The sequence below is a fragment of the Hoplias malabaricus genome, chromosome 14, assembly GCF_029633855.1.
Source record: "Hoplias malabaricus isolate fHopMal1 chromosome 14, fHopMal1.hap1, whole genome shotgun sequence".
In the NCBI taxonomy this organism is placed as follows: domain Eukaryota; kingdom Metazoa; phylum Chordata; class Actinopteri; order Characiformes; family Erythrinidae; genus Hoplias; species Hoplias malabaricus.
In genome coordinates, this window is record NC_089813.1 from 31,656,931 (window position 1) to 31,680,509 (window position 23,579).

Sequence of the window (23,579 nt, forward strand, 5' to 3'; positions counted from 1 at the left end):
AGTGAATAACTGTATTAATAAAGAGTGATATTTCACAAATATTTGAATGCTCTAAGTCTACTTAATGTCCTCAATCTGGAATGAAAGTATGTTTAAATAAACAAAGGACAACCAGTAAAGTGGCCCAGAATGTCTTGCATATTTCCAACAAATAATTTCACAATGGGGATGAAAGGAATGACAAAGAATGTAGCAAATTGAAATGAAATCTTAAAATACAATGTATTACATGGATCACAAGTATTTTATTTATTATATTTCTATGTAAAGTACAGTAACAGTGAACTAGGGCGGCCAAAAACACTGTTTTCTTAATGTTATATATTTGTTTTATAAAAGTTAGAATATCTTTTTCTTAAACTTACTCCTGTTGGGAAATGGCACATATCCTGCCTCAGACCGAACTGCCTAAAGTGTTGGTCATCCTTTGCTTGCTAAGGCAGATCATGAGGAACTAGCTTGTGAATATTTCATGCAGCTAGTTATGAAGCTGTAGCCTAAGTATCAGATGGCTTCTTTCTCAACACAAGAAAATGTAATTGATTAATTTGAGACCTTGCTTGACTGGTAGGTTGACTGCGTTTGTTGTTGAAGTTTACAGTGACCTCTAGAACCAGTTCCTGTAGGTAAACAGCTCAAAACTGAGCTTTAAAAAAACACTCTTTACTTCTCTATGCAGAGAAGAGGAAATGCATTTGTGTGGCCTGAATTCCTGTCTAGAAAATCTCAGCAGTTTAAAAGAAGGTCGTTATTGCAGGAAGTATTAACTAGTGGTTTGTGTAGGTTTATAAAGCTGCAACTACATGAATAAAACTCCCACACAACATTATTTCTTTTCCTGTTTTTGAATGTAAAGAAGTGCGATGATGGCGAAACCTGATTTTAATTAATTTAAGGGGTTACATAAACAATGTTGTGGAACATGATGTTACATGCCTTTTAATGTTTTAGTCAGTGCCTGTAATAGTCTACATACATTTGAGTTCTGAATTGAAGCCCAACAATCAGATTTCTCATTTAACTCTTTTTCCAGTCATTTCACATGGTAGTTATTTTGTATACGTTCTTGCTTGCGAACTCAGACTATTTTCAGCTAAAGAATGTAAGAAAGTAAGTAATTTGTGGCATAGTGAAAAATTTAATTTCACTTATAGGGTATGACCAGAAGGCTGAGGTTAAAATATTTGTGCTACATCCAGCTATTTAAAAAAAAACTTTCATTGATTCCTTACTGTGTTGTGTTTGCTATTATTAGCCTGCCATGTATCTAGTAAAGTAAGTCTAATAAAAATCAGATTCAGTCCTATTTCAGAGTGATTGATATTGGGGTTTTCCTATTGAGCAGTAGAATTTTGACTCCGCGAGTTGGTTGTTTCAAATAGTGCTTTTATGTTTAAAGGGCTGCCATTTCATTATTTTGATCTCTCTATGAAATGGTTTTTACTGTCATAAAAAACACTGCCCATCAATAAGTTGTGAGATTCTTGATTTCGAAGTTTGAACTGAGGTGACAGACCACTTTCGAAAAAAGCTGGGTATAGCATTTAATAACATGTTGAATATTACTGAATGTCTTCTGCTACCTATAATATGCTATAGAAAATGCTAATGCTGCTTACACAATTAACCAATTTAGCTGCTAGTTTTTAACACTGAAGTTGTTGTTATTATAGTTATATCCGAATGGAAATTTACCTCCGTAGTCTGATTATGTGCATAAGTTCAAATCTAACATATGCCATGAAACAAAAGACAATAAATGCTCTGTGCCCAGTTGCATAAGACACCTTAAGATTTTCCCTTACTTAAGGGAGTGACTTAAGGAGGTTAGGGATGTGCTATTTAGCATTTTACAACAACGAGTATTTTGAGTGGTATTGTTTTTTTGATCAATTATGCCAAACAATGGTTGATGTACTTTACATTTAAAGAGGAGCGGCTGTGATATGTAAAGATATCATCAGCAACTTTGCCAGAACACTGACAGAATGTTCAGCTGGAATACTGGAGATTGATCCATGCTCAAACAGCACACACAGAAGAAAGTATTAAAGGCTAGAAATGCTTTGTTGTGATTCACTGGAGAATCCCCATTAGCAGCCACTTAATCCAAGGCTGAACTTAATCCATGATTTAATCATGGTGATTGCGAAAGGGTTTATTTATTTATTTATTTTTTAAATTAATTTAATGTTTGCTTTAAAATAATAAAAAAGAAATATCCCCCCAAAAATTTTTATTTAAATTTTTATGTCTTGTGTGCGGAGATGCATCCAGTGATGTAGCACAGCAGTCAGATCATGTCTGTGGGCCATGTTAGCTTCGTCACCCATTTATAGAGGAATAAATCCTCAGATAAATCAGACATTTACACCACTCCCTGCGACTTTTATTTAAAACCAGTAATAAAGCTGAACCACAGGAATACTTTCTGCCTGAATCCTGCTCGAAATAGTATCCATGGTTGATAATGTTCCAGCATGGCTTTACATTTAGGTCATTATAGCTTAAGATGATAATATATGGAGTCCTTCATCAGCACTCACGTACTGTGTGGATGTAAGTGTTTATGCTGGGTGGATTTGTGCAAAATCAAGCACATGACTGGATATGAATGTATAGCTAATAATTGACATGGAGCCATCCCCTGACAGTCATGATCTAGGAACAGTTTTTTTTTTCTTTTGTCATATGTTTATTTTAGATTTTTCTTCTTTTTTAAATTTTATTTCTGCTCTGTCAGAAGGAGCTGATTCTAGATCACCCTTTAATAGAGTTTATCGGAAACGCTTGATAAACATGGATCCGAATGGGGCCAACAGCAGCATTAGCAAAGCAATAAAACCTGCCACTGGAGGACTCATGCTGTTGAGAGATTAACACCTGGTTGTTGGAGGACACCGATCCTCAGTTATGATGCTATGTGTTAGCTTAACATCTTGGGTCATGCTTAAGATGGTCTGCTGCTTATTAAGTTTCTTATTTTGGTTCATTAAGTTCCAAAATCATGCATGGCTAACACCAAAGATATCTTTGATCAGTAAAATCTGTTCTAGCTTGTCATATTTTGGCCTGAAATGACCACTTTGTCGATAGTATGTTTGTATCTTAATTATTGATAGGTTATAAAAATAACACAGGTTCTTGTGGGCTGCCCTGTCTCATGCCTCTTTTAAAAAGCTGTCAAGACTGAAACTCTCCTTTATAGTTTCAACACGAGTTGAATGGGTGGGGCTAAACTTGTCTGTTGAGTATTTTATAAATGCATTGGTCCCAGTGACCTCACAAAAACATTCAACCTTAACAGGCTTAGTGTCCATGTAAGGACTTGTCATAAGACCCTTTTTAAACCTCACTCGCATCCTTTAGCATCTTCCCCTTTAGCAGAAATTTTGCAACACTGTTCATCTTTTAAAATGGAAGAAGTTTTGTAAAATCCTGTAAAAGGCTTTCTAACTATCTGCGTGTTGTCAAAAATGCCAGTGGCATTTATAAACAGGTGTTTGTTTACCTTGTTTTACCCCATTATTTCTAGGCTTTTTCACGAGAGTAGTGGAACTGATTAGCATCTTCTTGCTCTTTATATATGAATCAGGTTCATGTCTCTTGTGCCCATCTCAAAGCGTTTCATTGTCCTGCCTAAGGGTTTCAGTCCATTACCTTCATGATGGCAACTTCATCATGTGAAAGAGGTGAGGGGGAGGGGGGTTAAATTGGGTCTCTCTCTCTCTCTACTGTCTCCTTGTCTTTCTCTCTAAGAACTAATATACACTTAAATAGGCCAAATGCTTCTTCTGAATCTTTTAAATTCTTTTTTTTTTTTTTTTTTTTTTTTTTTTTTGGTGGAATATGAATTCCATCGTGTTGCTATGGCATCCAACTCTTCCTTTGACTATCGTCTGTATATTTTGGGCACTGCTAAATCTGGGGAGAGAAAATTGTGTTCTTATGGAATTTTTTGACTCCCACTTTAGGTTGTTAAAGCCTAGTCGAGCAGTGGTGCGGAGACGCAGGTAGGACAGAAATTGAGGGCTAGTAGACATTCACAGTATTCACGGAACATGCTTTAACATTTTCTCTGGGAATGTACTCTAATAGAAGTGTTTACATGGCTATTGTTCTTTTCAACTAATTATTTAAAGGATTATCCATGTTGTTCAGTCAGATAGAAATTACATTTGGCATGGCCCTTAATTCCAGGTGATTGTAAACATGGACAAATACTATTTTGCTGGAGCTATTAGTCAAATTATTACAGGAATATCAGGCTGCATGTAAATGTTGCTATAGTCATCTCTGATTTGACCTCAAACGCCATTTTGTTTATTGTCTGAACCAGACCCAGTGCTCTGAAGATGTACTAAATTAAACTTTTTAAAATTTGTGGGGAATTAGTTTATACAAGCACTGGGTGTTGGCACCATGACAGTTTGGTCAACAAACAGCAGCAATGGATTTGTTTGGCTAAGATAAGGTACTAAATGTTCACTTAGTATTGCCATACTGAGGCAACGTTTGACACCTTACTTTAGTGTTTAATTCATTTTCCTCCATGTACTCTTTCAGGGAGGTTCAGATTAGTAACAGACTTCTGAAATGCAGGCACTCGCTCTCCCTCTTTCCCAGAGGGTCTTTTGCAATGGCTTATTTATTAACGTATTTTATTTATTTGAAGCCATTGAATATTAATCAATGTTTTGGTATAAGAACATTAGTGTTGCTTTCATCCTCTTTCTCTCTCTTGTTCTTTCTCTCTCTCTTCACCCCCACCCATAAGCTCATCTTGCTAAGGAAAAATTCTGACAGTGACTAATCTGAGTTGATTTTCGCTTTCTGTGTCCTGTATGCAGTGTGAAGAATGTGGGATGAAGCTCTTCCTTGGCTCTGGGCTAGTTAGGATTTCTTACTATATTTCAGAACCTTAACCATAGCCTGAGCTGGAAGATTTTACCTCCCTCTTTTTAGCTTTTCAGCTTTAATGTTGGTCTTACTTGTACTTGGAGTCTCATGTTTAAGAGAATTAACTGTTTGTTTTGACCTTTTTTTGCCTAGACCACATTCCTTTCAGCATTCCAGAGCTGTGGTAGGTCTACATTTGCATAGTTCCCACTGTCGCCATTGCTCCTTTTGTTTGTTCAGGTTACTGCAGTGTGTGCATGTTAATCCTGAGAAAATGACACTAGGAGTGTAACTGTTGCTGTCCTATAATACTGCATTATCTATAGCTGTTATAACTAATGTTGTACTTTATCATTCATATCAGTCATTTAACCAAGCCAATATTGTGGAATTATACCTATAATTTATACTTATACATATAAAATGTTACTAAAAACTAGTCAAATATGCCTCCCCTATGTCAGTTTTTTTAATATATCTTAATTTTTATAATTATATGAACACTTTTTTTTCTTATTATTTTATTATTATTATTATTATTATTATTTTAGCCTGCCATTGCCTTTGTTATAATTCCACAAGGAAACACTATGTACATTGCTTTAGTTAATCTGGCTACAAGAAAAAAATGGCAGGGAAGGACTAGCCTACCTGTGGCAGAAACTGATAGTGACTGGTAGACCTTTACAAACACAGAGGTTTCAGTCAACAATACTTGAATCCACACCTACTAAAGTATTTTATTATTTAATATTTGTATTTATGTATTTTTATCATACTCCACTCTACATTCAGTGCTGTTCAGGGCTGATGAGGTTCTGTTTTGACAGATCTTGGTGCAAGGTTCTCTGAAAGGAGCAGATTTATCTGTGTTACAGAAAAGCAATGTGACAACTCATCCAGCGTAATGATAGCCTATTCTCTTTGTTGTTGGACTCTCTACTTTGGTGTGTTGGCTGCACAGTCTGGGAGTGCAAGACATTTTCTGATGTCTTTGAAACCTGCTATTGCATCACTCTATTATTTCAATCAAAATTTCACCACTATATCAAAGAAGAATAGTCTCAACATACAGTTAACATGACACAGAAGCAATCCGTTATTGTTATTGCCATAATTATTAACATATATAAATAAATTAGCAGGCTTGATATAAGAAAGTTTGACAGTTGCTGTAAAATAAGAAACATGATCACTGATCACACAGACACTGATCGCAAGCACCTTAATTTCTACTTATAAAAAAAAATCTATGAATTAATATACATTTTAAAGATGATGTTTTAAGGTTTTAATAACCGTGTTAGAATCTATGTATACATTTAAATGTTGTTTTCTGGTGAACGCAGTGGTCTTTGTGATTGTAAGCAAGCTTAAATTCTTTTATTTTATACAATGGACTGCTGTACTACAGCATCACCTCAGGGCCAGGGACATTCGCTCAAGCACACAAGCACTCACTCATACATGCTTGCTCCCCACCCACCCCACATAAACAGAACACACACACGGGATTCAGAGTCTGTAGTAATAGTATATCCATGGTGGGTGCTCTTCTCATACTTTTTGTTGACGGAATGATCCAACTAGGGCTACACTATATGGACAAATATGTACTGATGTTGACGTGAAATTTGATAGTTATTTACTGACTGCAGCAGCCTAAATTGCCCCGTATCTTTAGCAGCAAAGGTTTGCTGTGTTTAGTGTTGTCACAATACCAAAATGATGACTTTTGATACGATACCTGCCTAAATATCTTGATACCGATACTGAAACGATACTATGGCAAAAACCTAAAACATCAGGAAACGTAATGTACTTTCTCTACAAGCTGAGGGCAGTCGGCAAAATCGCTGGTATTTGCTTGTTAAGTGTGACGCCCCGCGTGACATTTAGCTATTTCTGGGTCCAATTGTGCTTTCGGCCTTGGGTCATACATTCATGGATATCTTAAATCCTGCAAATAGTAGGATGATAATTCAAGGCTTAAGCTGACGTAGACACTTGGGCCAAGGCAGTCATTCACCCTTTTTCAGGCTTTTGTTTTCATCATTTAAGTTCCAATTGAGAACTTTTAAAGACAGAAAAAAGCCACAAACAAAAGCACCTATTATTTTAGGGGTAAGCAATGTGTTATTGAGTGCTGAAGATAACAGACTAGCCATTTCTTTACATTTTCGGATTCACCAGGGTCTTGTAACACAACTTACAAAATTTTAAGCAAAAACGGTCAAGTATTATGGAGTTATACAGCATTTTCTGAAAGTAGACAATATGTACCTCAAAGTGCCCAAAAGTTTAAAATAGTCTGGTTTTATTTGCTTGTTCTGTGATAAAACAAGTAAATTTAAGTTTATTCTAAAATATTTTGGCCTGGATGGTGTTCCATATCGCTCTTTCAGCCATATGCACTCATTTACCTTGTGGTTCTGGAGAGTGTGAGTGATCTCGGCACATCGCTTCTCCTTGTCTTCGTTTGAGTCCCTGCTATTGGTTTACAGAGGTGTCAATCATTTCTGACCCTCCTGTTGAGAGCTGTGAGCGAATCCCCGTGGAGAGCGGCGTTCAGCAGCACACACGGTTAATAGGACCCCACTCACAGCTGGCAGCCGCTCATTCGTCCACAGCTAGACTGACTGAACGCCCTCAGCTTTGAATTCACAAAGACTTTATGTAAAACCTTCCCATTGCCTGGCCGCCACAAGCTCCAGAACAGTCCGTTACGGTTACGCAGGAAATAAAGGCAAGTTTAGTGTGGCGTGGTGAGCAAGGGATTGTCCTTTGGAGCGTTTCACCGGCATGGCGCCTTTCTTGAGACTGTAAGTGATTTTTAAAGACGGAATCTGAAAAGAGACCTTACATGTCTGTTATGGTTTAAACGTCATCCTGCTCCAGGTGTAAACACTCAGTGCAGAACAGGGTGGGATCTCTGTTTTTCTGGAGAATGGTTGAGCGAAGGCGGCTGAAAATCAGTGTGTGGGTATTTGTGTTTTGTGTAGAGGAAAGGTTTTAAAGTACTAGTACTAATTAAATGGGGTATCGTACCGTTTTTAATGGTAAAGTATCGAGATACTTTTCTAGTATCTGTATACCATGCAACACTAGTTGTGTTCCCTGTGACAGTAGCTAGAAAGGCTGTGCACACTTGTTTAAAAATTTGGACAGAGCATGTTTATCCTGTCTCAAACCAAATCATTGATGTAGGATGATTGAATATGTAAGTAATCAATTAACTAACAAACTAAATCCTCCTTACCCCAATTCTTGATCATCTGCATTTTTTGTGCATTTAGCAGCATTTATATTTTTCCCAGGCTTGAGTTCTCTTTTTTTTTCCCTGGGTTCTGGGTTGGCTTGTATAAGTTGATGATCCGGCCAACATAGGCTTCAACCTAATTACTTCACGTTTGTGTAGTTTATTATTTAGCTGGTAATGCAGTTTGAGTGGAACTGTTATTGACCGCTTTCTGTGTGCTATTATGGTCCTTTTATGATGAGTTTATCACGAAAACTGATGTGATAACAAAAAAAAAAAAAAAACGATTAATCGCAACTCTAGTCCCCACACGGTGAAATGCTTACTAGAGCTGAATATATTGTGGAAAATATGGTGATTTATTTATTTATAGTATTATTATTACTATTATTATTATTAGTGTTATTATTCTCACTCTTGTGTTGATTGTGGTTTAAATTGGATTTGTTTCTATAATTTAAGCTCCAGGCCTATTTTTGTTCCCAAGGAGACCAAGGAGATGTAGTTTATATTTTGAATGCTGAATGCAGAGTGCCAGAATATCATTGTTTTCTCTGTATACCCAGCAGAGGTTGTTAGCCTCTGATTGGTCACCCTCAGTCATATATAAGATAAATGTCCCCATTTAAAATGTGTTAAGACCTTGTATTTTATAATGTGCACAGTAATTGCAATTGCAGTGCTTGTGATTTGACAATTGCAGTAGTTCAAATTGATTGTTCCACATAAAAGCAATTAATCTTTGAGCTCTAATTATTATAGTTATCTTAAAAGCTTTTGCAGAAGTTTCCACAGTCATTAGACCAACTCCCTTAATGAGGATGCATGTGTAACTGTGCTACATCTACCTCCACCTCTACAGTTTCATGTCATATAATTCTGCATTGTTAGCCCTATATGTGTGTTAATTACTTTTCAGAGAAATAAAGAACTGTGTGTGATCTGTGGTACATGTGGATTTCCTGGGTGGGTTGTGGTTAAGCCAAATCCAGAGAGACATTCCTTTCAGCTTACAACCCCATCCCCCAAACCACACACACACAGACACACTTATGTTTACTTTTTCTTCTAGTATGTATTTGTATTCAGAATAAAATGGGACTATATGCATGGTACAAACCTGTTCAGAAAATACTTGCTTAAACTTAACCTACATTACTGTGTAAAAGTCAGAGGCCATGGTTATTTTATTTCTAGCCAAGACTGAGTTGTAATTTGTAATTTTTTTGTAGGAGATATTAAAAAGATTATTCAAATCAAAATATGTTTAAAGGAATTTTTACATGGGAGTTTAACATAACATTACATAATTCATAACAACATTGTTTGATCTGGTTGACCACCAGAACTGTTTATCCTTCGAATAGACGCTATGTAAAGCTTTAGTATTTGAAAATAAAATTCCACTTTAGATCAGAAATACAGTGTGAGTAGATGTCATTGGTCTTAATAGATGTGTAGCTGTCCATAAGTCATTGTTGAAAAATGTCTGGAAATTGACCAAAATAAAAGAAATTTCAAACTAAACCATAAAGTTGCTACTGTTCTCATGACAGTCCTCAGTATTATTCGGTTTATTTCACAACAATATTTACAACTTTATAAAACCCTAGATATAAGTTTACTGTGTTATTGCTATCTACCATGGTCATGGGAATTTTTAAGTTTTTGCCTTAGCTGTATGAAATTATTTTCTAAATTAAGGAAGAAGTAGAAAAAGCTTATCTAATGCACATGACTTCCAGTCTGTCTAAGGGACACATACATGTAAACACACATTTTCCTGTTGTATGACCAGTGACATTACACCAGCTGTAAAGCATTCCAGACTAGCTATCCAGCATGCCAACATATCTGCACATCAGCCTAAAAACATTCCACAGCCTCTAGTTACACAGGCCTGCCCCCATCTCCTGAGCTGCTGGGGAGCTGTTTCTACAAGTCGTCTTTGTTTGCTGATAGGAGACCATTTACTCTTTCGCTTTGCATTTAAATGTGTGTTTGTACTTGTCAGCATTGGTTTAATTAAAATGACCCCTGGTGCGATATTGCTGTTTTTTTTTTTAGAGTAAATGTGAATGCTTCCTGTCGAACTGTGGTATAAACCAAACAAGTGGACCAAGACTGCATGAGCAGATGGGTCAATTACTTACAGAATTCTGGTGTAGTTTGTTTCAAGTGTGAACACAATACAAACCAAAGGCATCTAAACAAACCAAACACAGGATGTGTTTTCACAAAATATAACTTTAAACATGCTGTGAGGGAACAGAGTGCGTTGAAAGTAAACATTGTACCTTCTATGACATGTGCAGCAGGGGAATTTCTTCTGTTGCTTTGTTTCCAGTTGGTAAAAATACCACTTTAATAACCGCATTAAGCACAGTATGGTGCATTGTTCTGACACCTGGCTCACAAAATAGTTTATTAATTTTCAGTGTGAACACCAAGAAACCTAAATGGAAATGTGGTATCTGATGTGAAAAGTATCGCTGTATGGGTGAAATTTAAATGTATTTATTTATTTATTTATGTTTAGACCATCGGTTACCACAATAATTGTAAACATAAATCAGCCTGAGTACAAGAAGCAGTGCTGAGGATTTATTGTGGCAGCTCAGCCTACTAAGAATCAAAATGAAATTAATCAAACAGCATTAATACCCACAGTAATTAGTGGCATTAAGGCATGGCTGTGTGTGATTCAGAGAAAGAGAGAGGGGAAGGGAGAGAGGGATAAGATGGCAGTTTGAGCAGAATTATTAAGTCTATATGTCCTCAGGTCAGTATGACATGATTAGTGTTGATAGGAGCATAGTGTAGCTCAGCGTTAAAGGCAGATTGGAGTGGCTATGTAGTTTGTTTTGTTTTTTTTGAGTGCTTTGGAACATTCATAATGACCAGGAAGGATCTGATATGGAACTTGGGATTTTCCATTTATGAGGTGATTATTGACTGTCTAGTCAGACCTTTATTGTTGTGTAATTAATGGTCTATATCGGTAGCTTAAAGTTATCTGTAGTCACCAGCATAGTAGGAAAAACAGCTGAAATCAGCCCATGCAGGAGCAATTATGTTGAAATGATGTGTCTGTTGAGTGGGCCATTCATCTTTTGGATTCATAAAAAATGGAACTGTGCTTAAGAATGGCTGCGGTTTGTGGTTATGTCAGAGCTTAAAATACTGATCTGTAAACCAGAAACATTCCCAAAAAAGAAGCAGCACACAGAACCATTCCACTCTTTATTTCATTACATTTGAAAATACCCTTTATTTTTATGCCAATTCCTTCTGTAAACAGTAGCGCTGTCAAACAGGGGTCAGGAGCTATTTGTCCTGTTCAAGATTATGGTTCACCTGTTAAAGCTCTCTATTAGCACTTAGGATGTTGTGGGACAGTTTAATTGTTTTCTTTTTTAACTTCTCTGATATCTGTCACATTAGTTGTAGTAGGAATTTCACTATCCTTTAACTTGCCTATATACAGTTTGATTTGTCCAAATTCAGCTTGCAATTTGTGTTGGTGAATGAATGTACCCTAAAGGATGCGTTCTGGCATAAATAGAGCATTTAATATGCAAGCATTGATCAAATTATGTGAGTTTCTGTAACACTGCAGTGTATCTTTTCAGCATAACTTCAGAAAACTGGAAATAGGTTTGAAAAAAGGCTGCAAAGCTGCTTTTTTTTTCCTTGTAGAAGTGTACTTCTTTCTTGCATTGTTACCGCGATGCCCAGCTTGTGTTTCACAAAAATGTCTTACAGACTTTGAGTCTCTGTCGCGCTTAATATATCCAAACTGCTACAGACTACTGAACTATAGGCTGATAAATACATTCACTTAAAAATAAGACACATTTCTGTTTAAGGCAGTGCGCCAGGTTGTGGAATAACTGAAGCTCTTTTAATGATTAAATGATATTCTTATGCTTTGTCTTCTCAGCCAGATATGATATTATAGTACGTTATATTCAAACAGAAATCTCATTCCAGAGACCACTATGTCTCGGTTGTAGGTGGTAAGTAGGGATGTTTACAACAGATGTGTCAATTTTTTGATGTTGGCCCAAATGTGCCTTTAATGTTATGTAATACCTTAATAGTCTTTCATTAGTTACTTGGTAACTGTAAAATCAGTTCTTTCAAAAATTTCTGAAAAAACTGTAGTATCCCCAAAGACACCCTGATAAGTGCAAACCACAATGACATAGTAAGTTGTTTTACCATGACCACATCACCCTCTGTAGAGAGGCTCTGTTTTATCTGGGGATTGTTTTCCACGTCACTGAGAGACCCACACAACCCTCAGTGAATGGATCACACACACATTATTCACAGAACAACACTGACATTCTGGCAAATATTCTCATGCTCCTCTTGTTTCTCCTGCAAAAAAATATACAAAATAAACAAAACATTTCATTTGTACTTGACCTGTTTAATGTGAAATATTGTATGTGAGAACCTCTTAATTGGTATTCAAGAAAAGAGACATTTAAAAAAAAACTAAAATGATTTTTCTCCTGAACTCTGACAAAAGTGTACATTTTGTGGTAGTGATGCGTGATTATGTCGGCGGCCGATATATTATTTGCCGTTATGTAGCTTTTTTTTTTTTTTTCCCAGTTATCTGTCCAATATTGGAATTTTGGCTGATATTACAACCGATAACTGCCTTTTTGTGCTTGCGCATATACGCTGGCGCCTGTAAATACACAACTATGTCTGCTGTGTGGATGCTTTTCACAGTTTCTGCAGAGAACAGTTTCTCGGATTAAATTTCTCCATGGTGTAAACTAATTTGAAATATGAGTGACGCTCAGTACACATGCACATAGATAGTGGTGTAAACACACACACACACACACACACACAACACACATCAGGTTAAATGACAGTAAGATACTCTCAGCCATCACAGTGCAGGAGCCCTTCTTATATAAAACACATGAAAATAAATAGTTATTCAGCGTCTGAATTTATTACTGAAACATGATGATAATCAATTAAAATCTCAACTCGCTCAACTCCCCCAAAAAAAAAACCTGGTGCTGCACTAATTAGCGCCCCTCTAGAAACCATTCATGCGGAACCAGCAGTAAATATTTGATAAAAATATAAAATACTACAACTAATATACTTAAAAGATACAATTATAAAGTACAGAAATGTACAAATACTGTAGAAAATGCTTATGTCTTATGACAACACATAATAAAAAGAATTAGTTTTGCTTTAATCCAATGTGAGTTAGCTTTAATTTCTAAAAGATAAAATTATCGCTTATTAATATCAATATCGGTATTGGCTACTCCAAGGTGCTCATTATTGGTTGTTGTGTCAGCCCAAAAAAGTCAAAATCAGGGCGTCCCTACTTTGTGGTGATCTCATCAAGGATATGTATAGATACATATAAAAGTATATTATAAAGTCATATAGAGAACAGCATAAGAAGACAGCTCTGGGGTTTATACTCAGGTTTTCATCATTCATTTTCAGCATTTCAGGATCTGAGCTGTTTAGGCATATTTCAGTGAACTTAACTACATGATTTTGAATTAACTGATGGCCAAAACCTCATGGAGATCTAAACAAATCATAAGCCAATTGTAAACATGCTATGAAAGGATAATTTTACATCAAAAATGTTTACCACTAAACTGAGTGTGGGTGGGTGTGTGGAGGTGGGGGGAGGGTATAGTGGTCAGAGTTCAGTAGCGGAAATGGTGCAGGGACAAAATCTCCTCCTCTGTCTGGTGGTGTTGGCCTTTTGCTGTACAGAAGCAGAGTAAACAGTTCAGTTCACTTTGGACACCTCCCTTGCTATGTGCCGATGGTGCATTGGACACTTTTCACCACCCCCTCCAGGGCCTTCCAATTGAACACCACACTGTGACACATTTGACCTAGATGCTCTCAATGGTACAGTAGTGTAAATGGGTCTGAATCTGGCCAGTCAGTTGGACTTAAATTTCCTTTTAACTCCTGCCACTGTTTATTGGCTTATGCTTGGGTGTTTTACCAATACTTTTATGCTGTGTGTTATTTTTGTTATTATGCTTTGTATTTTTTCAGAGTAATGTGGCTCTACAATGGATTTTTTTTAACCAAATTGTCCAAATTAACTTGATCTTTATTGAAAATGTCATCACTGTTGTATTTAAGTATTTACATTAGTTTCTGTAATTTCAATTCAATGTAGTTCATTTGTATTTTTGACTCTTAAAGCTAGGATATTTTTTTTCTAATGTTGCTGGGAGCTTGTTTCTCTCTTTTTATTTATTTTTTATTTTTTTTGAGCACTGTTTCTATTTGGTGTGTGATTGTGCTTTAGTCGTTGAAACTGTTTCTCAGCATTTACATTTGACTTCTTTTTGCTCAGTGTCGTCTTAATTATAGTCAAACCACAGACGCTGTGTTTTTCTTTCGTACTAGCTGCTCGAGTCACTTGGTCAGCCTCTGTTTTTAGGTTGCTTCCATGTGGCAGATTGGGGCAGAATCACGTGACTACAGCTTGGTAGCGTGGTTTTAAAGGGACAGTACATGAACACACATTGGGGACATAACAGAATAAAAACTATTGATACAGACAAGATTATGTCAATTTGAAGTTCTGAATGTCTATTTCGCTTAATTTTCTATTAATTGCCCAGCCCTAATGTTGTCATTTATATACAATGCTCTTTTGAATCATCTAATATTTTTGTGATGTTGTGCAGGAATGTAATGCAATTACACGCAACTACATTTTTAATAACTGAATATAGCAGTATTTCCTTATTCAAATAATAGCTGGGCCAGTGCCAGTATAGTTATGGAAATTTTCTCAATGTTATGCTTTGAGTGAATAACCGTAATTATCATCACCTTCTCAGAGGAGTACAGTAATACAGTTAGTCTTTGTCTATGATTTTAATTGATATTCCTCATTGGCGGAGAGGAGAAAAACTTGGCTTATCCTCCACATTCTCTCATTACTCCTCTTCCTGCAGAAATGTAATATGGTGATTATGGGCTTTGTGCAGATACAGCCGTGGCATGTGACCTGTCTCCCCAAGCCTTCCATAAGAGAAGACGTTACTCCTGTATAGAGGTGCCTTTTATACCAACACAGTACTCAACATATGTTCCTCTGATGTATGTTTATGGGTTGAAAAGAAAAAAAAATGTATTGCATTTTATTTTCTATATTTTTGCATATTTCTATTAAGCTTTCTGATTCACCCACACCTTTTTGGACCTCGGGTTTTCCTCTCATTGGGTGTGATGTAGGAGGTGATGAGAGAAGTGACTCTTGATTGAATTTTCTCAAGTGCCTGAAATAAAAAATCATCAGCTGCTGTCTGAGGTTGCTGCTGGAGCTGCAAGCTAAATTCATTTAGTTCAGTCACTAAACTGAGAACAATGGCATTGCCCCTACTCTCCCCAATGCTCCTGTTCTCACCTTGTGAATAAGATCACACTTCTCATTATGTGACAGATTAAGAGAACTAGCAGCAGCTACATAGTTCTGCAGAAACTCCCTAAAGAAGCATTTGTTCTGGTTTAATTAAATTTGTTTAATAATGCAGTACACCAATATTGCAGAGCCTTTTGCGATTCTTTGGCCTTGATTAAATAAGGTTGTGTAAAAGCACATGCCCTGAGACACACTCCTAGATTTGTGTCTTGTATCAGGTTCTGATTAAAGGAATACTCCAGTGCATTGAAACCAGTTTTCCATCTGCTGAAATTGTTGCATGTGGTCAGTTTCTACAGAAAATAGCTTTGGACAATGGCCATCAAGAATAATTTTAACATGTTCTTCTCTGTTTAGTAAAAAACAAAGAAAAGCCCATTTGCATTAAAAACGCACATGCACCAGAAACCAAAGCAAAAAGTTGAAGTTATCAGTGGTAATTGATCATGTGCTATGTGTTATATAAGAGATGGCTATGATCAAATCATGGTTTTTGGGTCACAGATCTGATCATTTTTAGGACCACCTATTATACGTTGTTACTTGGTTGCTATAATGTTGTTTAATTAAATAAAATATATAAAAAAAATTTCAATGTCCAGTGATTGTGCATATTACCAAAATATGTATCTAAAGTTGAAATGATTTCTTAAAGTTGATGGGGCAGCTGCTTCTCATTTAGTAAATGCTTAAAGTTCATTAAATAGACTTAATGGCCTTTAGCGGGATTTACTAAATTGATATTTGACACAGGATTTCTGATTACATAGAATACACCTTTGTTCCTTTAATCATTCAGTTGTCTGTTATAGTTTTGCCTTTCAGTGCTAAAATTAGATGTCTGGGTTTCTTGGGGCATACACTTGATGTCATGGATCTTGATGAGGTGTTGGTGCAGCCTGACTCAGATAGCTGTTAACTTGAGCATGCTAGTTCAGTGTCTGCCTTTAGGAAAAGTGGTACAGAAAGTCATTTCGCAGTCGGCTGGATTTTGGCGTCTGGAATCCTGAGTGTGTGAAGATTTCAGGCAACACTGTCACATCCCCACTTGTAGCAGGTCCATTCTGCTCTTTCTGCCAACATCAAATATTAACAACATGTCCTTCAGAGCCTCTACCAGACAGCCTCTCATAAGTGTCTACGTCTCTCACTCACACTTCCACTGCCCCAAAAAACATTAAGGGGAGTGACATTCCTTTATTGGGCTTTTGTATACATCTAGTCATACGTGTTTCGGAGGGTTATAGAGAATGAAAATAGGTTGGTTGACCATGAAGAGTGTAAACAAACTGAAGTGTCATTTGTAATGCAGAAGCTACCTGGAATTCTGTCGCAAATTTTGGTCCGGTTATTCAAACTCTATTTCGTTTCCACCCTTTTATCTGGGCATGTGTGAATAAACTATTTTGCACTTGGACATGGATCAACAACTGAACTAAGACCCTTGAGAGGATATGGCCTCTGTCCGGTCCCCTAACTAACTCTAAATGTGCATTTAAGAGAGCCACAGGGAGGGGGCTCTTTGGGAGCTCAATGACTGCTGATGTCACAGCCTGAAAACAGTTGGAGAAAAACACAAGCCCGGTAGCCCAACTCAGTTGTAAGTTTAGCGCAGAGTTTGGGTTAAAAGAGAGGGGAACAAAATTCTCAGAAAATCCTTTACTCGACTTGCTCACAGTTATATGGCTTTATCCTTTAAATATGTGTGTTTTGAGCCTCAGTTCATCGAAAAATCTCCTGTGGTGTGTCTTTTAGCAGCAGCTGTGGTTTTAAACAGTGTACAGTGTCTTATTTTGTTTATTTTCTAACTTTTCTGTTCTTCTTGCTCTCTCAGAAACAGTTTTTTTTTTTTAATTTTTTTATCGTCAACACATGTGTTGGTGTGTTTAGCTAAATTCACTAGATTTTGTGCTCACAGATATGAGGCTCAGGTATAATACCATATATCGCGCTAATATTTTGAGACAGTATGACAAATGTGGATAACGCCCATCCCTAACTGCTGGCATTTAACATCTCCAGTCTTCTCATCAAAGGAATAGTGCTTTTCCACTGCATGGAACCTACATGACTCTACTTCGCCCGACACTTGTGCTTTTCCTCTGGCCCCTGGAACCGAGTAGGCTTTCAATCCCAGCTCACTCTGGGTTTCAACCACGCCAAGTAGGTACTAAAGGGTAACATGTAAACCCTGCAGAGCGTGGATTGGCCAGAGAGACATGTCTATCACTACAAAATGCAGCCTGTAACTTTACCTAAAGGTGCTTCTTGGGCCAATTTCCAACAACAAATTTCCAGTCAAAGCAGAATGTGCAACATGTAAAACTGATCTGTGAGAAGTGGGGTGCAGAGCGATGTCACTGGCACTATTTCGCAGGGGAGCCCTGCCAGTGGAAAAGCGACAAGCTTTAAGTGTGCTGAGTCGAGTGTTGTTGAGTCGTGTAGAGCCATGTGGTGGAAAAGCACCAAAGTCTCTCTAGTGCTTGCACTCAGGTTAAATTTTCTCAGGGGTGTACAATGAACATGACATTCAGCTACTTGTGTGCTGCCTCTGATTGAGATTCAGCTGAGGCCTGAGAGCTGCTTTAGCTGGACTCAACTACCCTATAATCCCTGATGTAAATCTTCAAAACATAGCTATCAAATTCCCTCATTAATTTAATCTAATTTCAATTCATTGCCCATAATAAGGTTCTTGCCAGTTATTACAGATTGTTATTGGTATTAATGAAACCCTCTCCTTCTCCCACACTACTTATTGCTTTCTGTTGATGCCTGACCATTTCTATTCAGTGCTTAACTCTCCAAGGAGAGTCTCCATGATTGTCTGTATTGTCTGTATCGCTAGTCTTTGGCTAGACTTTGTTTTGGAAGAGCAGGAGCAGATCTGAGCCCAGCCCTTCTGTTGTTTCTGTGTGGAAACCCTTGTAGACATGCACTGTGCCAAGCACCCCTCCCAGGATCAGGAAGTGTGTTGTTTTGCTTCACAGGGTGACCCAATAGCCCTGCTTTTATCCAGAATGTACAGTTTTTGGCTCTGCCACAAACCACACTGCTTCGCCTACGCACAATTATGAGTAGTCTTTGTTGTTTTAAGAATAAACAAGTTAAAGCTGCCCCCAAGAACTTGCTCTGTGCTCTGATACCAGAGCCATGGACCTGACTGTCTCATTCAGTGCATCCTCTTCAATTGCTTTTATTTGCTATAGGAACACATTTGATTTTTAAATGATTATTTATTATTATTTTTAATATTCATCCTTTAAATATTATTCCTCAAAATATCTTCTTAAATATATATATTTTCTCTTAAGAATAATTGTATTTTTAAAAAGTATGAATTCTTAAATATTTCCTTAAAGTCTCTTTACAATCACTGAGTTCAGAAGGTAAGCTTTAAATTTTTCTGTTTCAGTGTTTGAATTACTAGCATAAATGTACAATGAACAGATTGTTCTTAAAATACTGTTTTCTACATAATGGCAGTTGTCTGTCTCTTGGATAGCAAAGAAAGTCTGAGTTAAAGGTTTGCAAGCTGTAAAATGTAGCATATAAGTACACACTACCAGTGGCCTAAATAAGAAAAGGATGGCGAGTGCCTAAAGAGGATTGTAAGAAAATGTCTTTTGTAAAAATATTCGAGACCTTAGTTTCTTGTGAAGAGTTACAAGAGGATTTATTTTTCAATTCTTTCTAAGTTGTGGTTTAGGAAAGTGTTGTGAATCCGCTGCCTGGTTCTTCAGGTTAATTCTGGTTTCATTGGTACCTTCAAGAGTTTCTGCTTGTTGTGATAGTATATAAGAAGTGTTTTTAGCACAATACATGTATGCATGATTAAGGGATGTTCTGGTTTCATTATTAGGCCTGTAAGTTATTACTGATACATAGTGGAGGTTGTTTGATGGTACCATTTTGCTCTCCTTTCTTTTTTAAATGTAAAGGTCTATTCTTTATCCTGACAGGGTCATTTCTGCTGTTGGTCTGGTTGCAACCAATGATTTGTTCTTTTTGCCTTCCTACTTATCTCTGCATCCTCCTGTGTCACTGCCTCGCTACATATTCTGCAGCCTCACCACAGAAACCCTATCACACAAAGATTTAAAGAATAGCAGGGCATCAGGAAAGTCTATGCAAGTCTTACTTATTATTAAAAGCGAAGTGTTAAAGCTGTTTATATAACAATTCGTTTGCACTAAGTGCATCTACTGGGGGTGTAAATGTTTAGTGCCTCATTCTCAGACCTTTGACTGGACACAGGAAGGGAGTGGTTAGGACAGGAAGTAAGCTATTCCCCCCTCCTCATCAGTGTTATTGCTTTTGAGTCCGGAAGCACCAGTGTGGCTGTGGGACTTGAGGTAGGATTGCTTAAAGGCAAAGAAATTGCTTTTTATTTATATGAATACATTAAGTAGGCCTGGCCCCTGAATATTTGGATATTGATCATTAAGTTGGTATTCAGATTTAATTTTGAGATTCGGAGATTGAGATTTTTATTTATTTGATTGTTTGTTTATTTTATTATTATTTACACCGCTTGTCCAATCTGTGTTCTGGCTCCACACTAAAGGGAGAGAGAGAGAGAATTCAAATAAATAATCATTCTTAAAAATGTTCTTGAAACTCTGCAGGTATTGAGACAGGTCTTGAGGAGAATCCATGGGAGAGACACCATGGTTGTCTTTAAAACTACTTTGGAAAGATAGGGTGTATTTAAAAAAAAAAAAAATGTGAAAAAGACACAACACTTTTTAAGAGCAAAATGTAAACATGATAAATTAATATTTTAAATTTACAACAAATGTTGTAATGCTTGATATTAGATCAGCTAATACTCTGTGTTCTGTATCAGAAAAGAATAAATTTGGTGTTGTGCCATATCTAGTAAATACATAACTTTTGAGGACCGCAGCAGTTTGATTTGATTGGTGAATTCCCTTTCTTTTTGTCTTTCTTTTTCTTAGTAAAAGCTTCTTGTCAGCTACAAATCCTTAGACACATTGCATAGAGCAGGTTCTTATAGCAGAGTGATGGCCAGAAACACCTGGTCTCTGAATGTTGCATAGTTTTTAATTTTTTATACGTTCTTTAATCCACAAGTTCATAGTGCATTACAGGTATATCTCTAGCTAACAAAGAACAGAAGCATTCATTCATTCATTGTCTGTAACCACTTATACAGTGTTGGGATTATTCAGGATCGCAATGGGTCCAGAGCCTACCTTGAATCATTGGGCGCCAGGCCAGAACACACCATGTAGGGGGCAACAGTCCTTCATAGGGCAACACACACTCACGCACCTATGGACATTTTTGAGTCACCAGTCCACCTACAAACGTGTGTTTTTAGAACAGAAGCAGTCGACCTATATTTCATCAACTTGAAGTAAAAGAAGGGAAAAAAATCAAGGTCAAACTGCAATGCAGGCTGCCCCCAAAGGTTTTATGAGCTACTTGTTTCTCATTTGTGTTGCAGTAATTGCAAATTGAGGGCATTTGTTTTCAATCTGCAGTAAACCCTGCACTGACGGTTTAAAAGTCAGCTATAGCAAGCAGAGCCAGGTGTAATGGAAGACTTTCTCATATGAGAATGACAGTGTGATGAATGTGTGTGAGAAACTAGGACACTATCACCAGGAACACACTCATACAAGCTCTGACCTGCTTTGAGTCCTCTCTACCCCCAGTTTCTCTCAGAGCCTTCTGAAACCTCTTCTGATTGGTTTGAGTCTGTGTATAGAGGGGGAGAGTAAAGGTGAAATCCTGAGTGCTATGTTTGGCCAGTTAGCCACTTTAATCTATATCTAATCACCCTGTGTCCTGCACTGGACCTCATAGACTTTCCTAAGGCTGCCTGATGGGCTGTAGGTTAGTGTGTGTGTGTTTGTGTGTATTCAGGGGGCGGCAGGGTATAGATCTTTTCCGACCTTTGGCAGACCCCCAGAAAAGCATCCCACAGTCTCCTTCCCCTCACTCTATTATTGTCCACTTGTGGGAGTCCTTCATCGATTTGTGTGTGCGTGTGCGCATGCCTGGCATTGCTCATAGATATGTGCAGTTAGACTGCAAACCCATTCTGACAGGCACCGGTCAGAGAAAACAGGCATATGCATGAGGGAATTGGTCTTATTCCAGCAGACTTGATTGATATGTTTAAGTGTTTTGAAAGCCATCCCTCTTTACTCCTTTCGAATAATTTTGATTAACCATAGATGTCACTGCAGGTTCAGTGTCCTTTATCTTAGCAATGAATGCATCTGCAGTTCATCCTTGTTAACTACACCTGTGTGTGTCTGTGTGTGTGTCTGTGTGTATGCATGCTGTAATGAATTGTAAGGGCTTGTAAAAGTATATTATTGCCATACTCTTCATCAAACTCATTAGGAATTGATAAGATGGGCAAGACAAATGATTGTGCCATGTATTTTAAAGTCTCTTGCTTCTTTCACACATGAACTTTCTAAAGGAACTTTAGAGCATCAGGTCCGGGGGTGTCCTGGAGTGGTCTTTCACCCATGCAGCTCACAGCGGGAGATTTTCTGTGTCGCAGCGGATAATGAAATACCTGGTTTAGGCGTGAAGCAGCACACGCAGGAGAAACTGTGGAATACTGAGACTTTACCCCAAGTCTTTACTGGGGCGCTACCAGGAGAAAATCCATGTAATACTGGGGACGAATATTGGGGGTGGTCGCATTCACACTTAAAGCTCCTCCGGGTAAACTTTGAAACATTTCTGGATTACCGCGCATGTGTGAGAGGAGTGCATTTATGATGTATTTATTTTTTAATTTGTTTTTATTCATGTTGCAACATAAATGTAATAATAAATGTTTGATACTTTATATTAGGGGAAAAAAGTCAAATATTCAGTAACAGTAGTGTTTAACTACAGCAGTCTGTTTCACATTGCTCTGGACAGTGTTAATGTTGGCAGCTGATTTTGATTTAGTCTTAATCATTTCAGTCTCTTTGTTAGTTGTAATTTAGTTTTACTTGATGGTAACAAACAGCATTTTAGTCTAGTATTAGTCAATTCAATTATAGCTTTTAGTCATGAGTTTTTATGAGGTATTATTATTATTAACTTTCAAAAAAGGAAGGAATATGGTTACGTTGTCTTCAGATACATTTTGAATTTATTTAATTAAATATTTTTTAAAAATATTTAAATGAATTTAAAGTGGCTAATGAGCTTGCACTTTAGTTAAATGACTAATTCGGCAGTATTTGAAAAGTCTTAAGTTTCTGTAAGATTTTCAGAGCCTGCACATTTGAATTAAGTAGAGAAGCAAAGTGACCGAATTGTTCTGAAAGTCTGTATCCCTCCAAAACTTGAAGGGCTGCTGGAGTTCTGTGTAAGAACGAGAGAGGGAGAGAGAGAGCGTGTGTGTGTGTTAGTGTTCCCATGCTGTTCTGGCAGAGACATTTCCAGGCCATCGTGTCCTTGTTTTCAATGTGCTCCCTGCAGGAAGAGACAAAAGGAAAAGGGCGGAGCAACAAAACAGTGTTAAATCTCTGTTATTTCCCTTCAATGCAGTGTGTGGAAGTAATCCCATATCTCTTGTTCTTTCTCCTTTTTCCTCACTTTGTAGCCTAATAGCAAAGTGCACTCTTGCTGCAGCTTGAGGCCAGGCTTAAAGCCAGTTTTCACTCAGTGCAACGGAACAACACTAATTTTAGATAGTTGATATTTTTTCATTTAACTTTCCACGTTTATATGCTTTTAAAAACAGTAAGGTGTTATAGCTGTTTTAACGGTTGTGCTGTTTCTTTGTGTCTCTACAGAGATGGCAGCTATCCGCAAGAAGCTGGTGATTGTGGGAGATGGAGCATGCGGGAAAACCTGTCTGCTTATTGTCTTCAGTAAAGATCAGTTCCCTGAGGTCTATGTGCCCACTGTGTTTGAGAACTACATTGCTGATATTGAAGTGGACGGGAAGCAGGTCAGTCATGAGTCAGAAAA

At 37.3% G+C, this 23,579-nt stretch overlaps 1 protein-coding gene across 1 annotated transcript in view; it reads left to right on the forward strand.

Annotated features, from left to right (window-relative positions):
- Nucleotides 1-23,579, forward strand: part of rhocb (ras homolog family member Cb) — a 36,223-nt gene that overhangs the window by 1,336 nt on the left and 11,308 nt on the right. Inside the window, exon 2 of the mRNA XM_066643140.1 lies at nucleotides 23,402-23,559. Coding sequence (XP_066499237.1) covers nucleotides 23,404-23,559 — 156 coding nt within the window. The 5' untranslated portion in view covers nucleotides 23,402-23,403. The remainder of the gene's footprint in view (nucleotides 1-23,401; nucleotides 23,560-23,579) is intronic.